At 39.3% G+C, this 19757-nt stretch overlaps 1 protein-coding gene across 2 annotated transcripts in view; it reads left to right on the plus strand.

Moving 5' to 3' along the window:
• The window catches only part of LOC140272332 (TOX high mobility group box family member 2-like), a 78529-nt gene that overhangs the window by 38314 nt on the left and 20458 nt on the right, over window positions 1-19757 (plus strand). For both annotated transcript variants that reach the window (XM_072367733.1, XM_072367734.1), the window contains 2 exons: window positions 500-559; window positions 14250-14510. In XM_072367733.1, the coding sequence (XP_072223834.1) occupies window positions 500-559; window positions 14250-14510 (321 nt within the window). The remainder of the gene's footprint in view (window positions 1-499; window positions 560-14249; window positions 14511-19757) is intronic.

A 19757-nucleotide genomic window follows, 5' to 3' on the forward strand; every position in this document is an offset into this window, starting at 1 on the left:
TTAGGGAGTCCTAACCCCATGTCAAGCAGATTTTTGGCACCATAAGTGATCTTTCATTACCTGATTAGCTCAAATGTGAAGACGCAGCATGCCCTAAGTATACACAACACAAATGCTTACACACAGTGTAGACACAGCCTTAATGACACTCAGGCCCACACTTTCCAACTGAACACATTCACAGATTCATTCACACTCATTCTCTCTCACACACACGCAGTGGAGCCCACAGGGAAAAGCCCATCTCTCGTCGCTGTGTTCATGTAGCCTAATTACCGGCCCACTGACGAACAGTAATTACCCACGCTGCCAAGCCACCACGAGGTTTAACCGAAGTGACAAAGTCATTAGTCTCACACTTGAGGCCACCCGTAAAGAGCTTTTCCTCTTTGTACCGCCTCCCCAGACACCCCCACCCCCCTTCTCCTTTTTAATTTTGTTTTTTTCAAAGTTTCTAATACATAGACTGTTTGTTTATCCTTTCTGTTTCTGTCCACAGTTTGATGGTGACAACATGTACATGAATGACAGTAACCAGGAGTTTCGGTCACCAAACCAGGTAAGACAGCTCATGTTTTTTTCCTATAAACCTCCCAGACTTATATAAATAAATGTCTGCTGCATTTAACAAGAATAGTTTATAGATTTACATATGTTAGTTCTGTTTATGCCAGTGAATGTTAAATGTATACATTTCACTATTAAAACATCATTGTTAATAACTAGAACAGGGCCAGGCTAAACAGTTTCTGGTTTATATGAGTGGAAAACACAAGTCACTGTGACATGTCACTTTCAAAAGCAAAACATTTCCATTGTCAACTGATGTGGAGATGATGTGAAAAAAGAGCTTTCTCTCATGTGGCTGCTCATGTGGCTGCATTAGTGTTTAATGCGCAGCTTATTAATTTCCGATTTCCTAAAAATATATCTGTATAATTTGATCTTTTAGACGCAAAGCAAAAGAAATGTCTAGTGTCTTAGAGCGGTAACTGATGGCCAGTGTCAGATCAGCCTTGAAATGAGCATAACTCTAAAAAAGCATCCATGACTTTGACCTTCTTTCCACCATAAGCCAAAGTGCCCCTTTATCCTCCACAAAACATGTGCCTTTTGATGATTTTATCCGTTGCATATTAACATATCTGTAACATCAGAGGGATTAAATGAGTGGACATGACAGTGTTGGTGACCAATTAACCCTAAGACACAGCAAAAGTAGCAGAAACATTTCACCACCCCAAGCTCACTGTAGCTCTGGTTGTCAGTCTGGAGCAGTCTCAGTCACACAGTTAGACAGGCACAGAGCTGAGTGCTCCCAGCTGGAAGATGCGAACACATGGCTGGACATATGGCAGAATTTGGAGCTCAAGGATTTGTTGATCCAGCAGCTCGGAGTTCATGTTCTGACAAAACACGATGAGGTGGAGGCTCCATGTCAATTAGTTCCCTGCCAAATAAGTCAAAGTGGTGCTGGACGAAGTGAGGGGGCAAGACAGCAGGGCTAACACACACAAACACACAATTAATTTTTATGACACAATCACACCCACATTTACTGTAATAGGAAGTAACACACTCCCTGCGACAAAGTGTTGTTTCACCCAAATGCAAATGTGCACTCTGGCATTAATGCATTCCCTCACCACAACCCTCTATCTAACCATCAGAACTATGAACCCTAATGCTTTAAAGGACATGAAAGGATCAGTTCATCAGCATTGTAATAGATTTTTTGATCTGTACAATATCTCAGCATGCACATAGTTATGAATGGATGTTGAAATCCTTTCGTGAAACTTCCTTTACCATCTATTTACTCTTGAAACATGAAGAACATTCAGTGAGCACACCCTCCTCTCAAACTAGTGTAGTATTTTGCACTTTTAAAAACGATGATCTGTACGATTTGCAGGTAAGTTGGCAGCATCTAGCCATGCTCCACCTCTCTGCCTATGCTTTCGTGGTGGAATGAACAAAATTTCATACATGGGGGCCTTAAATGCTGAAATGTGATGTATGAAAAACAAAAAAATTCCAGACTAATCTGAAAGCACTTTGTATGGTTTTATTTGAACTACCCTCCATCACACACACACATACACACACTCCTTTTCTTTTAGATTTGTGTAACTGACCCTTTAAAATGAATTTAATTATAACACTAACCCTAAAAGCATGCCTTAACTCTCTAGCAGCCCTTTGAAGAGGTGAAGACCAGCCAAAATGTCCTCACTCTCCAAAAATGTGCTTACTTTCGTGGTGTAAAACTTAAATTGGGCCCTGCAAAGGCTGATGAACAAGAACATATGTATGTGCACTTCAACACGCATATGTGCTCATAAACCCCCCCAACACACATGCTCCAATAAACCCTCATAAACACGCACATACGAACACACACTATCATCCTATAGCCATGAGGTTGTCTGTTCTTTGATGTTGGGATAGAGTTACTATAACAAGGGGTCGAGTGGGAGCTTTAGCAGCTTATTGTTTAGTTACAGCGCACATCACAGACCATGAGGTCCGTCTTCATTTGACGCATTTCCTCGTCCGCCCTAATTATGTCACTGTGCGTGCATACTTGTGTGTACTAATTGGGATAACTGTCCAGCTTTGTAGTTTTGCTGCTGCAGCGGTCATGCATCAATCACCAACATCCTCTGTGTTATGTCAACAAATACCTTCTTAATGGATAAGACAATTTGGGCTTTTCAAAACATGTCAGCTATAGTTGATGCTCTGTCAGTGCCGTCAAATAGAAGCTTACACAGAACCTCTGAATTGCCCTGTGAACACATAGCTCTCTGTTTGGAGTCCTATCCAAAGCACATTTAATTTGAGATTTTGGAGCAGGGCAGAATTACATTTCAGCACATTTTGTCACCTTTTAACTACTATAATTATAACATGTAAATAAAATAAAATCAAACAAATATTTAAATGGTCAATTTTTTGTTTGTTTTCTTTCTTAAAAAGATGTAGATTTTCTCCCTCTTACTTTTTCAGTTTCTCAGTTTTTATGCTTTTCTCTCTTGATAGTTTAATATATTTGGCTCTTGGACTGTTTCTGTGGGAACCATTTATAGACTTTTTTTAGCTATTTCTAGACAACATAAACACTCTTAACTACAGTGTTTGCTGGAAATTTCATTATCTTTCTTAGAACCCTTAAAATATTACATTTTAATGGTCTTGTGCAGATTTTTGCACATTTTCTCTCAAAGTTTACTGTGTCCTGTTATAGAACTTCTGTGGATTTGAACAGTATGGCTTTAAGTTCAGTATAGTTAAGTCAAGCTACAGTTACAGCTTGACTAGGTCGTTTAGATGGATTACTGCCCTTCTCCTCATATACAAGCACAGGAGGAGAATAAATTTATACCTTGAAGTATGTCTCGCTCCACTGTGATAGTTGGCAATATGCCCCCTCCCAGCTTGTTAGTATTGAACTTTTTCCAGCTGGCCTATTATGTCGCAGAGCAAAACAACTGGCAGTTTAGCTGATGGCTGCATTTCTTGAATGCCTCAAAACATAATTTCTTTTTCTACAAATGAGATCAATACTGGGCTGCAGGGTGGTGTTTTGGTTAGCACTGTCACCTCACAGCAAGAGGGTTCCTGGTTCGAATCTTGGCTGTGGCCTTTCTGTGTAGAGTTTGCATGTTCTCCCTGTGTATGTGAGGGTTCTCTCCAGGTACTCTGGCTTCCTCCCACAGTCCAACAACATGCATGTGAGTTAAATTGGTGACTTTAAATTGACCCTTGGAGTGACTGTGAGCATACATGGTTGTTTATCTCTGTCTGGCCCTGTGGTGGACTGGCAACCTATCCAGGGTATACCCCACCTCTGCCTAGTGGCAGCTGGTATAGGTTTGTGACCCTGAATTGGGTTAAGCAGGTATAGAATATAGATGGATGGAGATCAATGCAATCCTTTGTGGTCATTCACTGTTGTTACCACCTTCTTATTCTTCTGTTTATTGATTTCTCTAACTTCTGGGTAAAAGGCTGAAATAGGAACTGTGAAGCATTTGCAGAGTGCCTTGGCCAGTTTGGTTCCAAGTTAATATATATATATATATGCAGGAGTAATTTGACTCTCAATCCTAATATTTAGACCAAGTTTGTGAAATTTGATTAATGGCCGTTTTAATTAGAAACATGCTAACATTTAGCATGTAATTTAAAGTCTTGATTTAGTCAGACAAACACAACAATTTGATTTGTTCCAAAGTCATGTAAACACACCTGTTTACCCCACTGAAAGGTAATGAAGAGGTTAACTTAATAAAATCAAACACACCCAGAGATTGTCTGCGTTTACTCACTGCACCGTGCATAATTCATTCATGCTTGGTGTGAATCCCTTACTACTTCATTCTATCCTCATTACATATATTTACAGTGGTTAGTTGTGTGTGTATTTAAAAAAAATGCATCTTCTTGTTTCAGAGTAAGCACCACTTTAGTGTGACTTTTATTTCTTGCTTGTGAAGGCAATGCTGGGGATTACACTAGCTTCACATCAGGTCAAGCATATTGTCGAAGAAGGAAGCCATATGCTTTATAGCACATTTTAACACTGCGGTAAGATGCCCACCCGACCCCATACATGATGTGTGCCTGTGAAAACGGTGCATGTAGCCAGAACAGAGACTCCTTTGTTTGCATGTCTGGGGTCTTCTACAGCAAACGCACTGAGGTAGCAGTCTGACACAACCAGAAGATTACATTACACATAACATCTCTGGGCTTTTAAAGAGAGAAAACCACTAATCAGAAACAGCTTTAAAGAGGCCGGTTGCTGTATGCTTGGATGCAGTTTGCCCATTCAAACAAGATGTTTTCAAGGCTTAAAATACTGTATGGTTTCTTCGCAAAATATGCATGCAAACTGCACATATGGAGCACTTATGCAGTTTGATATTAATGTTTTCCATTTGGTTCATCTGTTGAGGTTTGAACACAAGCAAAAGTGTGGGAGGGTTATTTTGTTGACCAGCTTTGTTTGTATGTGCCCACACACCAAGCTACTAAGGGGATAGATTGTTGAATCAAAGATTATTAAACACCTAATATGATTGACTGGAAATGTTTATGTAAGCAATACAGTAGTACCTTTGCTGTGGACCTCTCAGATAAAGCCTATGCCGTGCTCATTGAATTCATAAAATTTGGTTATTTCTTAAAACAATTCAAATCTACTAAGCATGGGGACATCTGGAATATGTAGTGTTAAAAGGGTGCTTTAACAGCAAATACTGACTTCGGAATAGAATGACATGAAAATGAAAATGGCAGTTTACACATTATCAACCTGTCACCCAGATAAATGTGAAATAGTGCTGACTGCTGTGTATATTTCTGCAGCACTCTAAAATCGGCATGAGAATGATCACAGCCAAACCAAAATGGTTCCCTTCAACTACGCCAGCACAAGTTCTAATTTCGTATAATGGGCAATAAGTGTTATTCATTTGGATTCATATCAGGCCTGATCAGTTTGAGTGGTTAAGCAGACTTGTTTCATGTATATTTTTGGATGTTTTGGCTGGCCTCTCCTTTCTCTGCAGTATAATCAGTCCACTTGAATGTGTCTCCAATGTGTGTAGATGAGCATACAATAGATAAAGAAGAAAAGAAGGGCAAGATGTGGAGAAATAGCTGGTTAGACATGGAGCTTGAAGTAGAAAACGGACCAGCTGCAGGAAGGAGAGTCATTTGTGCAACACTTGTTGCACTGTGTATCTTTGCAGGAAAAAAAAAAAGCTTAAGGGCTCTTAAGATCTTTGGAGAAGCAGCAAGTTTCAACCTGTTTATGCCACCATATTTTCTGCTTCCAGGTGTCTTGCTGAGCCATGTGTCTTTATTGATCTGGACGGCTGTAAGAGAACAGCTGATGGCCAACTTCAGCATAGAAAACTGAACTGACTGGATTCACTCTCTGTCTCGTATTTTTTTGTTTCTCTCTGTTTCAGGCTAGAATTATCTCTTTTTTTGTATTTCTATTAACTCTGAAACTCCCTCACATTGTCACATTTTCTGACTTTCTTGTTTCACAGGTGTTACACCAGTGTAAACCTATCCAGCCCCTTGCTCCCACAGTCTACATCAGTTAAGTTCAGTGAGGCTTTATTGTAGTTGTGTTGTATGATGTTGTCAAAGAACAGGGACACATACACAAAGTAAAGATACACAGCACATAGTAGCTAATTGTACTGTAAACCAGGATCAGTGCTGATCAGTGAATGAAATATCTGAAATACTTAAAATATAACTTATATGACCTTAGTGTATAGAAGAAAACTGGCAGGACTCCATCAATGAATGAGGCAAGGCTTTTTGGATAGTTTTGCCCTAAATGCAGTGTGTGCTGGGAAGTATGCCAATAACTTTTCCGAGTTAACTTAAAGGAATAGTCAAACATTCTGGGATATGTGGTCATTCACTTTCTGCCCTAGAAAAAGATGAAAAGACTGTAATGTGTGTAGTCTAAACATGTTTCTGTTTAAGCCAACAGAAAGTTTGTATTTTCTTACTGGAAACAGATTTTTTGTGGCATTTCAAAAGTTTAACTCAAATTCACATTAAATGTAACACAGGCTCTGACTCTGGTCTTTCGTGTAGCTTTTTATTTTGTTTCCTTTTCAGCATGCTCCCACTTCATCATATGGTTAATTTATCAGATTTTTAGAATATAGTACAAGAGTCACTGTAATAGGCCGAAGTTTCATCCAATCACTTTGCAAATTTTTTCTTTTGCAGCAAAGATCCAGTTTATTCCCATGCAGTCTTGAAGGACAATTTTTCAGATGTAACAAAGCATCTGGTGTGTTTGGGTAGGATGTAGAGATAGCCTGGTACTAAAGTCCAATTTAAATGCAACTTCCCATTTTTTATTTTTCTATTTTAAACATCAACTTTATTAGCTATAACTTGTTCATAAATTAACAAGGTTTCAAGATGTTTTTGAGATATCATTGGACAGAGCAGGGCTGAGTGATTTTCCCGCAAAGGAAAGAAGAAATTATCTCTCAAAAGAAACTGCCCAGATGAGTTAACCGAAAATGAACATTGATACAGATGTTGTTTGGCCTTTAGGACTGGACCACCCTCATTTTCTCTTTCTCTATTTCTGTATTTCTTTCTCTCTCCCTCTTTGTCTCTGAGTCACAGACACCTCAGTACACCCTGGCACCGTACACCCAATGTGGGCGATACTGATGTGAAAAAGCACCGTTACTTAATAGTGACTCACAGTGCACCATTATACCCCCACCACCACAACTGCAATACTCTCCTCACTTCAGAACACTTGCCCTCCCCACCAAACATCCCCTTATACTTCAGTGAATGTGTTCTCTATCTGTGCATTCTTTCCCTGCAAGAAAAAAAAGGGGGACGTTTGAGACAAAGGAAGAAAAATGAAAATTGAGGGTATGAAAACGCCAACACACATCTCACTCCTTCTTTGAGGCTCTTCAGAGCCACTGGCAAGGTCGTCAGAATGAAGTAGAGATACATATTGTATGCCGTGTATTTAAATATCAAGAGAGTGTATAATCTCAATATCCTGAATTCAGGCTAAAAACTGTTTTCAGCTCTTAACCCGCACTAGAGCATCGATATCTGAAAACTGTGCTGGAAGAACATCAGAGCAACATCTGCACAACGTCCATGCCCATGCTAGGAAGGTTTGTAGGCTGCAGTTGTGGTAGCTCTTTATGTAGGTCAGTCCATGTCAGCCAATAAGTCCAATTATCATTGGTCTCTGAAGTAGAACAAGTGATGACCTCTGCTCTGCTTTCATTTGACAGAAATGAATGGATAGTTGCCAGAGAGGAAGGATTTTATAGATATTATATAAACATCCATTCCAAATTGAAAGATATTCAGGGTGTAAATGGCAGGGTAAGAAAATTACAATGATTTTAGAAAGGAATTCATGGTTACGTAAGAAGTCGACATTTGCTTAATTCGAAGAATATGAACAGATTCATCTGTTGTGTTCTGATATGAGTGGCTTTAAATAATATCAAACAACCTACTGTCCTACTCTTTCAGCAGTTCTCCCTCTGTTCCTCTTCAAACACATATCCCCCACCTAAAATAAAAAAACAAAACAAAAAACAACTTATCAGCAGCAAGAGTGCACTCAGTGATTCATACACTCTTTTCAAAGAACTTGAAACCTTGGCTCTATTTTGGGCCCAGCCTCTCTCACTCTATGTATATGCAGCACAGCAGTGCAGAGGGATTTAGTGGGACTAAGTAGTTTGATATTTCTATTGGTTTTCTGCATATATTTTCACTCTCTTTCCCTCTCTTAGTGATCTTTTCATCATGTGGAGACCAAGGTCATGGCTGATTGAAATATAATAGAAGTGTAGACATCTGGCCTAATACTGTGGGAAGTTAAATCTATTTTAATGGCCCTTGCCGCAGTGGATTCTCTCTGATGCACTCTTGCGCTTCACTGACAGTAAATCACAATGTTCTCTTATTGCCCTGACTGGAATGAGGGCATAGAGAAAGAACAATGAGGGATCCACATCATTTGTTTTCACCCCTCCCTCTCTTTTTCCTCTCCTCTCTGCTCCTCCTCTTCTCCCCTCTCCTCTCTGTTTGCGACTCATAAAGCAATGGGCTTAAAGAGAGTGACATCATGAAAACAAAAATAAAGGGGATTATGGCCAAGCTACTGTGCCATATGTGATTACTGGGGCTTCCATGTGGCCCCGAGGGGGATGAGTGACTATGAGACAACATATTTTATCTATTTATGCGATTCTCTCTAATGAATAAGGATAGGAAATATGGCTAAGACCAGAGTATTACACTCTTTCTTTAAAAAAAAATAAATAAATTGCATGCTTTACAACAAACATTGAAAAAAATGATCCTTCTTTCTGTTCCAGTACAAAGATCAAAGATGTTTTTCACCCCTTATCTTTCATCTGACCGAGTTAAATTGAACTGACATAAGTGTGCTGCGTGTGCCCCATTTTCACACCTTTTCAAAACACTTCCTTTGCGGCTGTGTTTTTAGAGTTCATGTACACTCCAGCACGGGTCCACCCACATCTGCAATGAAGAGTCAGTTCCTTTTTACCCACCTAAATGAGATCCATGTTGAAGTGACATTTGAGAGAATTACCAGTGCATGGGAGAGCAGGAGAGAGGTTACCTCACTCCTTTGCTATTGGTTGAGGCCCACCACAGCCTACCTGTCCTTTAGTGACGGACGCTACCCCATAACCCTTAGTGCCCCCACCAACCCCTATGCACACACACACACACACACACACACACAACTTATCCCAGTTCTGTCTCTCTGTCTATCAACGTCACTCGGTCTGCTGTTTCATTCTCCTTGTATTGTACTAAACCGTCTGCCTTTCTTGATACATCATCTAAATGGAGTTTCTTGTCATTTCAAAGCCAGGTCAGATAGCCTCTGTGGAACCTGCAGCGCACATCGCTGTAATGGTCACTTGTGCTGTCCGCCTGAGCTCTGACACCCATTGATGATGAGTTTGATTTCTGCCCTTTCTCTGCTCTGCAACATTCATCTTTGAAGGTGAATCTTGAAATTCCCCATAAGATGTTTTAAAGATTTACCGTTGCCTCCTATCTATCTGGAGCACGCAGAGCGGGCCTAAAAATCTTTATGTATTCATGACCAGCTGTTGTTTGTCACCCAAACCGTGCTGTTCTGTCATTTTTTGTACAAAGAGGCATATGGCTGGATGACTTTCCATAGGACACTGTTCACTCGTTCAAAGTTCTATGATTTTGAGTCACAAGGGAGATTTTTTTTCTATCTGATTAGTTTTTTGTTTTTCCTCTTACAGTAAAGACAAAGTGTTAATAACAAAGTTCATCAAGACGGACAGCTCTTGTCTTTGGACAATTTGCCCTCTGTCAGCCATGACAGGCTTTCTGGTACAATGTGCATCATTTTCATTCTCCTCCCTTTGACGAAGACATCATTGTTCCCAGATGAGCTGTCTTCCACTAAACACCTCATGGGCCATAAATGACTCCATTGCCAAGCTAATGACTTCATCTCATCTTCTCAGTCATTTGTGTCAAGAAAACTTAAAGCTAAGCCGATAAATGTGTTTCCACTTAAAGGTAACTTAATTACTTTTGCTGGCTTGATAAGGTGGAGCTAAGTCTGGTCGTAAATAATTTTCAGTCCACTCTCTTGCATGTTATGGTAAAAGCACCAGTTATGTGTTCAACATTTTCATCAATTTGTGTCCATAAATGACAAACATTACAAAATTAGGAAAAGGTACGTACATGTACAGGGAAAGACTTTTACATATTTTAGTTAACTAAGAGTCATAGCAGCCAACAAGCAAAATAGCATTGTTTCACTTGTCTTTTTGAATTGTATGTATTTCAGTATTGGATGCAAATGTTCAAATTTTCATCTTAATTTCAGATAAGTAGAACTTTTCTGAACTTGTCGGAGCATTAAAGCCAATTTTAAATGCTTGATAGTTACAAATAAATTAGCTAAAACAGTGTTAGTGTTCGTGTTAGTAGGAAGCAAGCCCTTATCTTCTTTATGTTATGTCCACAATGTAACCACGATGTACTCTATAGATCCATTTTTTTTTCCTGGAAAAAAAAGCAGAATCAACATTCAACATGAATCTGACTTTTTCAGTTGTTTCGCATTCAAATTGTGTTTCAAAGCACCTGTCATTGCGACGCAATGCAACACCAATGTCACAGCCACAGTAAAGGGCCGAAACTCTGCTGCTGCTCGCGGAGTGCTTTGGAGGACAACAAGTAGAATAAGTGAGGGTGAGATAATGTACCTCAATTTCTTATACTTCTGCATCTCAAAGTTGTGAAATTAGAGTGCGGTAGTTACATAGCCGCTGATGTCTTAAGTTGTCACCACGGCAACCTATGTGGCTATCCAATCTGATTACTTGCAAATAACAGAAAAACAAATCTGATTGAAACTGTGCTGTAAACAGTTTGTTGTGGAGGTCACGATAGCGGATCAGCTTCAGTCACACAAACATTGTTAAGAACTAAATTCAAATTTTTTTATTTTTGTTCAGCTCCAGAATGTTTTCTTATTTCCCCTCTAAACATGGTTTGCAGTGTATGTTTCACATGCCTTCTTTGCCATCTCTGATGCAGCATTAGTTTTTGTGGATATGATAATGGATGTCATTTAAGTTTTATTTATTTATTTGAGAAATCAGTGGTTTATCAATATAGCGAATTAAGTTTAATTAAGCTCTCTGGTTCGAAAACAACATAATGTGTAAATATTAACTGTTCTCTTCAGTTTCATCTTACAGCTAGTTCTTGTTTAAGAGCTAAGCATTGAACATTGGAAGTCATGCATTTTTGTCTGCCTGAATATTCTTTAAATGAGAACTATGCACTTCCTGTGGGGTTAGTCATCACATGCTTTCTTTTTTTCAAAGAACCTGATATTGCTCAGACATGATGATGGTTCATACAAGTCTCCTAGCAACATCTAACATATCTAAACTATGTTAAAGAGTATGAACAATATGGTGTGTTGATGTTGACTCACAAGTCATGTGCAAAAAACGCCTTGGCACTACCATGTTAATGTCAAAGATTAGAGATTATTAGAGATGTATTGCTTTGTATAAACCTCAAAGGTCCAAAGTAATGCCCTTGTCCAGGTAAAATGACAGATTTGCTCAAGTTTCACCTCTGCAGAGGGGGTGGAAGGTTATAGCAAGAGAAGGCTGAATCAACATTTGCTGTTTCTTTCTGACCCCAGTCCCTTTTATCTCCTCTTCTCCATATCCTAAAAGACAGTATATTTATGAATTATTTATCTATGTTTGAAAATGTTAAATTTGTGACATCCTTGTCCTGTGTCTTATCTCCAAGGACATCGTAAGAAACTGTAAAGACAAAACAAAGAAAAACAAATCACAAAAGCAGCGAAAGTCACATACATAAAATAGCCTCCCACAGCATTTCAATCTTGCTATAGGTGTATGACAAAAGATGCATTTTATCGTGTGGAGAAGAGATGCCCCAAGTCTAAGATGTGTTTGACTGTAACATTGGACTAGTCCTCAGTTGTTTACACACGATGTATCAACAACATAGCTTTGCTCTTCAGTACATGAGGTGAAAAGTAAATGAGCTGATTTAATATCCACAGTTGATTAACTTAAGTAAATGTTGACAGGACACAACAACTTTTATTGCTCATTGATTACAAACAAGCCTTTACTTTTCTTTTTGCACCTTTGCTTGTCTTAGACAGGCTCATATATGAGAGTATTAATTCCCAGGCTTGGTAGCTTGAAACCTAATAGCCAGGCAGTGCTTCTCCTTTACATGCACCTATGAAGTGAGGCCAGTTATGGCAGTCATCAACAATCAAATATAAAACAGTTTTAGCTTTATACTACAGGAAAGGGGTTTTGGATGATACTTTTAGTATTATGTATTAGCCGTTAAAGTTTCTTGTGTGCCTTTCAGTGAGTGAGTCATCAACACTTAAACTACAGTTGTAGTCCATTTCTTGTGACTTGATTATCTGTCCAGCCTCAGATTAAGGGGTTCATGTGCTGATGCATACACACAGATCATGGACTCAGAAGATGACAGGGACGATGAGACCGACTTTTGCTTGCATTGAATTAAACCAGCATCAACTGTTTGAACAGCCTTGAATGTTGGTTGACAAAGAAAACAGACAAAACTTTTCTCATGAGAAAAGGAATTGTCAGTGATAACATTTTTAACCAAGCACCGAGCAATAAGTGAATGTTCTGGGAAGAGGAAAATGGCACATCACCCCCTGATCGTAAACATACTTCCTTTTATTATTATGATGATTTTCTCCCTAATGACAGTGAACATTATGAGACTTTTTATCCCATCTTCAAGGACCAGTTCTGCTTGTGGGGATGTTGTAGCTGTTCCTCAACGTTTCTTGCCATTTGTTTGCTAAAAGTATTTGTTTTCAAGATGAATTGCTGCGCTGGCAGGCGAGATGACAACCTACACGAAGATGATATTGAATTGATTTCTGAAATGTTGCAGAACGGACTAGTTGATGTGTACCACGAGACATGAATAATAAAAATTCTATTAAAAAGCTCTTGAATGGCTGACACTGGAATATTATTTGTGATGATTAATTTTGTTCAGTCATTATAAAAGGGAGTTGGCATCAGATTGCCTCTGACAAAATTGCTTTTCACTCCCTGGCGAATACCCTCAGTATGCTTTTTGAGAGCACAAAACCATATTTCTCTGTGCAATATTATGTCAAGACAGGCCCAGGAAAAGACACTACTCATGTATCACCCTATTAGTACCATAAAATCTGTGCTGTTTTGACTGCTCGGGGTCACTCAGATGTTCTGCATGAATAAAGAGAAAGGGGTTTGTTTGGTGATGTTTTTCTATGTAGAAAAGCACAATTATCATTATAATTACGGGATTATTAGATAGCCGCTAAATGACTTTCAGTGGTGTTTTTCCATGTAATAAATTTGATAAATTGTATTTTAAAGGCGTGCAGGCTGACAGTTTGTTGCTTCAAAGCTGTCCAGATTTCTGAAGCTATTCATTCTGTACAGCAGCTGTTGTTGTCTAATTAATTTGCTGTGTACATCTCTGTTGAATGAATTCTTTACACTTTCCTAAGTGCAACAATTTCCATTTCTAATTATTTTTATTTTCAGCACAACAAACTGAATTGACAGTTGCAACTCTGTATCTGCATATGCAGCAAACACCAAAGACTTAGCAACGAATATCAACAGGTGCATTTAAAAAACAATTAGGGAGTGTTTTTAATTACTTTGGAACATCTTTGGTGAGCTGCGTCTCAGCTATAGATTGTTGCATTTCGGTTTATCACCGAAATGTGTTTGAATAAGCCTTCTTTCTTTATTTCTCCTTTAAGTGGCAGTTTTGAAATGCAATTATGTATGTGTTTATGCTGTCATGTTGTGCTCATTTGGATTTTTAGTTCTGCAAACTATTGTGAATGAGCTAGAAACTCCATATTTACCCATAGGTGTGAATACGTCAATCTCTGATTTAACCTAGTCATTTTTTTCCACATACGTTGACAACAAAATGATCTTCCTGCACTCTCAATGATACATGAAAAAGAGAATGAACAAGTAAAGGATGCTGTGTATGCACTTTCCTTGTCATCCTTTCCCAAAAAAACTTGTTTCCTTTCTTTTTTCTGTCAGAGCTACTCCAGTCAGGGCAGAGGCAACAGTGGTGGCGGAGGAGGAGCAGGGGATGAAGACTACGAGATTCCCCCCATCACACCCCCAAACCATGCCGACCCTTCTCTGCTCCATCTCATGGAGCATGAGTCAGGTTACCCCTTCCACTCTCTGCCTCACAATGGTTTGCTCAACACCTACTCTTACCCTGAGCTGCCTGCCCTGATGATGTCCAACATGCTGGGTCAGGACACTCACCTCCTCTCTGGGCCTATGCACTCGGTGAGTTCTTTTTTAGGGGTCTAGCAGCGAAGCTGCAGAACCCTATTGTTTTAGCTGGTATTCCTATTATTATTGATCTACTTTCCGCTGCAATTGAAGTCTATGGCAGCCCCATTAACGCAATGGTAAAAAGTTGTGAAATTTGGCCCATATTTTTAGGACCATCCCATTAGCAAACTCAACAATTTTGGTGCCCAAATTCTAAACTCTCTAGCGCCCCCAACACGTCAAAGTTTGAAGCACATTCAGCTAAATAACTTTTGACTCATGTGTCCGAATTTCAAAAACAAGGTATCGTTGGAATCCTTGGATCATGACGAGTCCAACGCACCCTATGACGTCATTTTCCGTCTGACTAGATTTTCCGCCATCTTGGATTTTGTTGAAAACCTTAAAAATTTTTCACAGGTCAGAAATTTCGACCAAATCTCATGAAAATTGGCACATAGTATCTTTGGACCAATCCGCACAAAAGTTAGGAGATGGATTTTTCAATTTCGACTTTGTTAATTAGCTACATCAAATCAAAGTTGGCGGCGACTACGCCAAAAAGGACGTGAGGCCATATCTCAGCAACAATTTAATCTTTTGACATCAAACTTATAACACATATTCATAACTCGATCCCAAACAGTCCCAAGAATTATAGTGATCTTTGACCTATAGGGGGCGCTATATTTAGCAAAAATGCATTTTTGCTCATAACTTTCGACCCCTTGGTCCAAATTTCACAAATGAGGTACCGTTGTAATCCATGGATATAGCCGAGGTCAATGAATCCTATGACGTCATTCGCGCCATCTTGGACTGTCCGCCATTTTGAATTATGTCAAAAACCTTCAAAACGCATTACAGGTCACCCAGATTGTCTGATTTCCACGGGACTCGACATATAGAATGTTCAGACCGAGCCTCACAAAAGCTATCATGTGGATTTTTTTATTTCGTTTCCCTTTTCCCGTAGCAGCCAATCAAACTCAGCGATGACGCGCCAAACAGGACGTGAGGCCATATCTCAGCAACCATTTAATCTGTTGACATCAAACTTATAACACAGACTCATGATCAAGCCTTTAAGAGGCCCAAGAAGTCTGGTGAACTTCAACTCAGAGGGGGCGCTATAAGTAGCAAACATGCATTTTGCTCATAACTTTGGAGCCGTTGGTTCAAATTGGACAAATGACCAATACCGTTGGAATCCCTGGATGAAGACGAGTTAATCTCAAACACCAAACTTGGTCTATGGACTCATGATGCCTTCCTGAGCATCCGCAGGCTTATCTGCTGTTCTGCTAGACCCCGCCATCGCTGCTTGCAGCTATATTTTTTTATTTTATTGTCTCTTTTAAGCTGTGGCCCTTTGTGATCATGAAAGTCAAGAACTGTGGAACTGTAGGCTATTAGTCTTTGAGGTCAGAGTGTTGGAAGACAGCCATTGAGTCAAAAAGAGAACAATTCGTGTCATTGCTTTTTTTCCCGTCATGGAAAGTTCATTCTGTTCAAAATCTTACGATACCTCACTGAAAAAAAAACTAAATCTTGACATAATAATAATAAGATGGGCCTCTCTTTATACTATAAGACCCTTCTTTTTTTTTTTATTTTAGCAAAGAGTTTTTCTTCCAACGAGACAATCAGTACTGAATTCTTCATATATGCAGCCTTTGTGAATACAGAAACCTGCTTCCTCCTTTGTAGCAGAGCGTCTTTAGAATCTTTACGGCTGCAAAATTCAAAGTGAGCCAGAGAAATGGAGCAAGAAACCCCATGCTGTACATTTTTATTCACTATGATTGGCAAAGCAAAAAAAAAAAAAAGAGGGTAAGGATGATGGGGTGCAGTGGGGCACAGGTTTTGAACAGAAAATCTTGATGGGGAGGGGAATTATATCCCTTGTCAGCGACTTTCTCGTTTCAAAGGGATACTGAGGATGCCCATTCTCTTGTGTTAAACATGCCTCAGACCCAAGATGTAAACACCTCTGGCGAACACATTCAAATGCTTTAATCATAGAATCGAATCAGATGAATTATAGATGGCCTGTGTGGTAAATTATTCAGTGTTATATACTTTCATCTGACATAGATATTACTTTTTTCTTTCTGCCCTCTATCATGAATATTTATGCTTTAATGTGAACATCCGTGGCATTTATCCTCTGTTAATCAGGTCTTATGTGATTTTCTGAATCAAACTGCATAAGTTGCAGGCTCCTTTTTTTGCGTGGGTGGTAGCTAAGGCCTCCATTAAAGCCAGTCTTTAGGATAAGGTCACAATCCTCTGGCTGCTATAAAAGCCAAATACGCATGGTTCATGAGAAATGTGCTGTCGACGATTTGGTCAGTGTGTGGAAGAGTTGGGACTAAACTAGAGTGATCTGATTGAACTGATGAAAACTGGATAATCTGCACAAAGTATTTGAATGCATGTGGTTTGTTTGTGCTTAAAAGTTTGTGCTAATGGGATGTAGAAGAATGTGTAACAAAGCAGCCCTTTTCAGTCAGTAACGTTTTGGAAGCAGACCGAGATGGAGTGCCTGGTTCTTAAACAGCTTTTGTTTCACCTTTGCAATTATTTATTTTCAAATAGCCCTTCAGGGTAATGTTCCATTTTCTTATTTCACACCCCCTTTTCTCATAAATGAACCGTCATTGCAATAAATCACCGCACAAACAGAGACCTGCACACAATGTGAAAGGTCCAGAGATTTATGTAACACATTCATGTTTCCCACTTCCACATTTTAGTACTACTCTAGCAGAGGCTGGCTAATAATAGCCGCTATTAATATTTCTTGTTGCCTAGCAACCCCAGCAAGTAATAGCTTACTCTGGAAAAATAGATGACCGATAAGGAAGAAAGAGGGGGGGTGGACTGGAGTAGGGGGATTCAATTCATTTATTATCTCTTGGGACAAGAGGAGCTTATTTCTGAGGCTGAGGAATAGGAAAGTAGGCTGTATATTGAGAAATATTTTAAAGCAATTGGAGATGACATTATTTTCATTTCACTTCCATTAGGGATGTTTCATTTGATGTTTCCCCCGCAAAGTCAATTAACCTTAATTTCATACTGATAAAGGTATAATAACGAAGATTGAATTTATGTATGCTGCATGCTTAAAGAATAATAAGAGTGGGTGGAAATAGGCTCTTGGCATAACCACACAACCGGGGTCAGAAATTAAGAGACAAGCCTTTGTCTTCGTTGTATTGTATTGACAAAAGCCCCACAATAAACTCATAAAATTGGAGGAGATAGCTGGGAAAGTAAAACACTGATCATTCAGCAGTCTTCTTTCACCGCCGCTGAAAAAGCAAATAAAAAGTCAACAGCGTTACCTTAAGGATACATGTCTCTTCAATAACAGCTATCCTTCACTGAACATTTAAAACCTCCTACAAGTACAAGCTCAGCTGGAGCAACAGATACCCTTCATCTCAAGGGATGTTGTTGCTGGTTTTTGTACAACATTTAGCCTAAGGCTAAAGCTCTGTAAACTTCACCCTGCTTTGGGATTCTCTTTTTCAGCACACATCGATCCCACTGCAAACAGAGTTAAATCATTACAGGATAGAGAGCAGTGGATTGACCATCATCATACTACGTTGGCATATGATTTTGTGTGTATTTGTCTTTGTCGCTTTGGTCCTTAGTTTCTTCTTACTTAATGGGGACTATAATCTGCAGATTTCTGACCTGCTGAAAGGCATATGTGTCTTTTGTGTTTTGAGGCTAAATTTGTTCTGACAGTCTAATTATAACACCACAGGCACTTGAAATATTTGCTAGCAAATCAAAGAATCTGCTATATCGAGCTTTTTAAAAAAATGTATTTATTGTTTTGTTTGTGCTGGGATTTTTTTATCCTCTCTGCTATAGTTTGAACCATTTCTTAGATTTAAAATTGCATCACTCCAGCAAGCCTGGGTATCAACACTGGCATTATAAAGCATAAAGCTGCCCCATCAGAAATGCTCTTACATTCTCACAACTCCTCCCAACACCACTGACCTGCTCTGTCAGCCTCTCTGAACTGAGGCAGAAAGATCCAAGTCCTCGATGACTGGATACCGTGAAATATGACATGCTGTCGTGCGAATGCTCATTGCTGAGGGAGAATCCCTGTCTCACCTTCAGTGTTTCTGCCATCACAGCACCATGGTAAGAGGTGGCACCCAGGGATCTCATGTTCAACAAGACCCCCTGTCATTCAGGTCTGGCTGGTGGTACAGCTAGGGGAGTTGTCAGCAAGATCTATCTCTTTGAAAAGTGTTATAAATTAAGGAGGAGGGATCCACACCAGCAGACGGTAATGAGAGGTCCAGGAGGAGTTTTTAGAACGGCCCCAATGTGGAGCCTTGAGGGGTGCCAGTGCATTTAAATATTGAAACAGAGTACCAGCCCTTGTCTCATTACCAGTGTAATGAGGCTGGCTATAGAGGAGGAAAACCCCTGCTGCCATAAAAGCAGCTGCCAGTTTTACAAGTTTATGATACATTCACACAGATGATTCTTGTTGGGAATTTTGTCATTAAAAATTTGGTTCTGGATTGATATTTTTGGCAGGGTGTAGATTGTCTAACATGCCTTTAACAAGATGTTTTTAAAAAGCTGCTATGTTTAAATTGACGACTATTACCACATCTGAGTGGAAGAGCTCCACAGCAAAGACTCTTTACTTACTTCCTTTGATATTTAGCAATCCTGGAGTAAGAGCATTTATCTAAACATGTAATACGTCTGATATTTATTCTGGCCCAAGCCCTGATTATTGGTTTGATGGAATTCTTTTTTATTCATATCTGAAATAGTGTAAGTGTTTATTTCTAGTGCCTTAGTGTTTGAAAAAATAACGTTCAGCTTCCGTTAGTAGTTTATACATAGGTACAAGCCCACTGTGGCACTGGTTGTGCAGCATTTGTGTGCTCAGTATAAGTGTGTTTGCCTGTGTGATTCCAGGATCTGTCTTTGTCAGAGTTACTCATTGCTATAAAGTTATGTTAGCTTCAGTTAATTTGACTTCCTTTAATCTGCAAAAGGATATTTATTTTGCCTCACTTGGCATTTAGGACATAGACAGCAAGGGAACAGGCCATAACTGTTTTAAAGCAGTGGCATAAAAACTGTATTGACATCTGTGCTTGTTGACAGTGCAGGGATAGAGTAGACAGGAACCCAATCAAACCATTAAAGAGGTCAGGGTAGCATTATCAACAATGTGAGCAATTATTTTTGGGATGTTCA

Source organism: Leuresthes tenuis, unplaced genomic scaffold (genome assembly GCF_036924035.1).
Source record: "Leuresthes tenuis unplaced genomic scaffold, fLeuTen1.0.hap1 SCAF_16, whole genome shotgun sequence".
Classification (NCBI taxonomy): domain Eukaryota; kingdom Metazoa; phylum Chordata; class Actinopteri; order Atheriniformes; family Atherinopsidae; genus Leuresthes; species Leuresthes tenuis.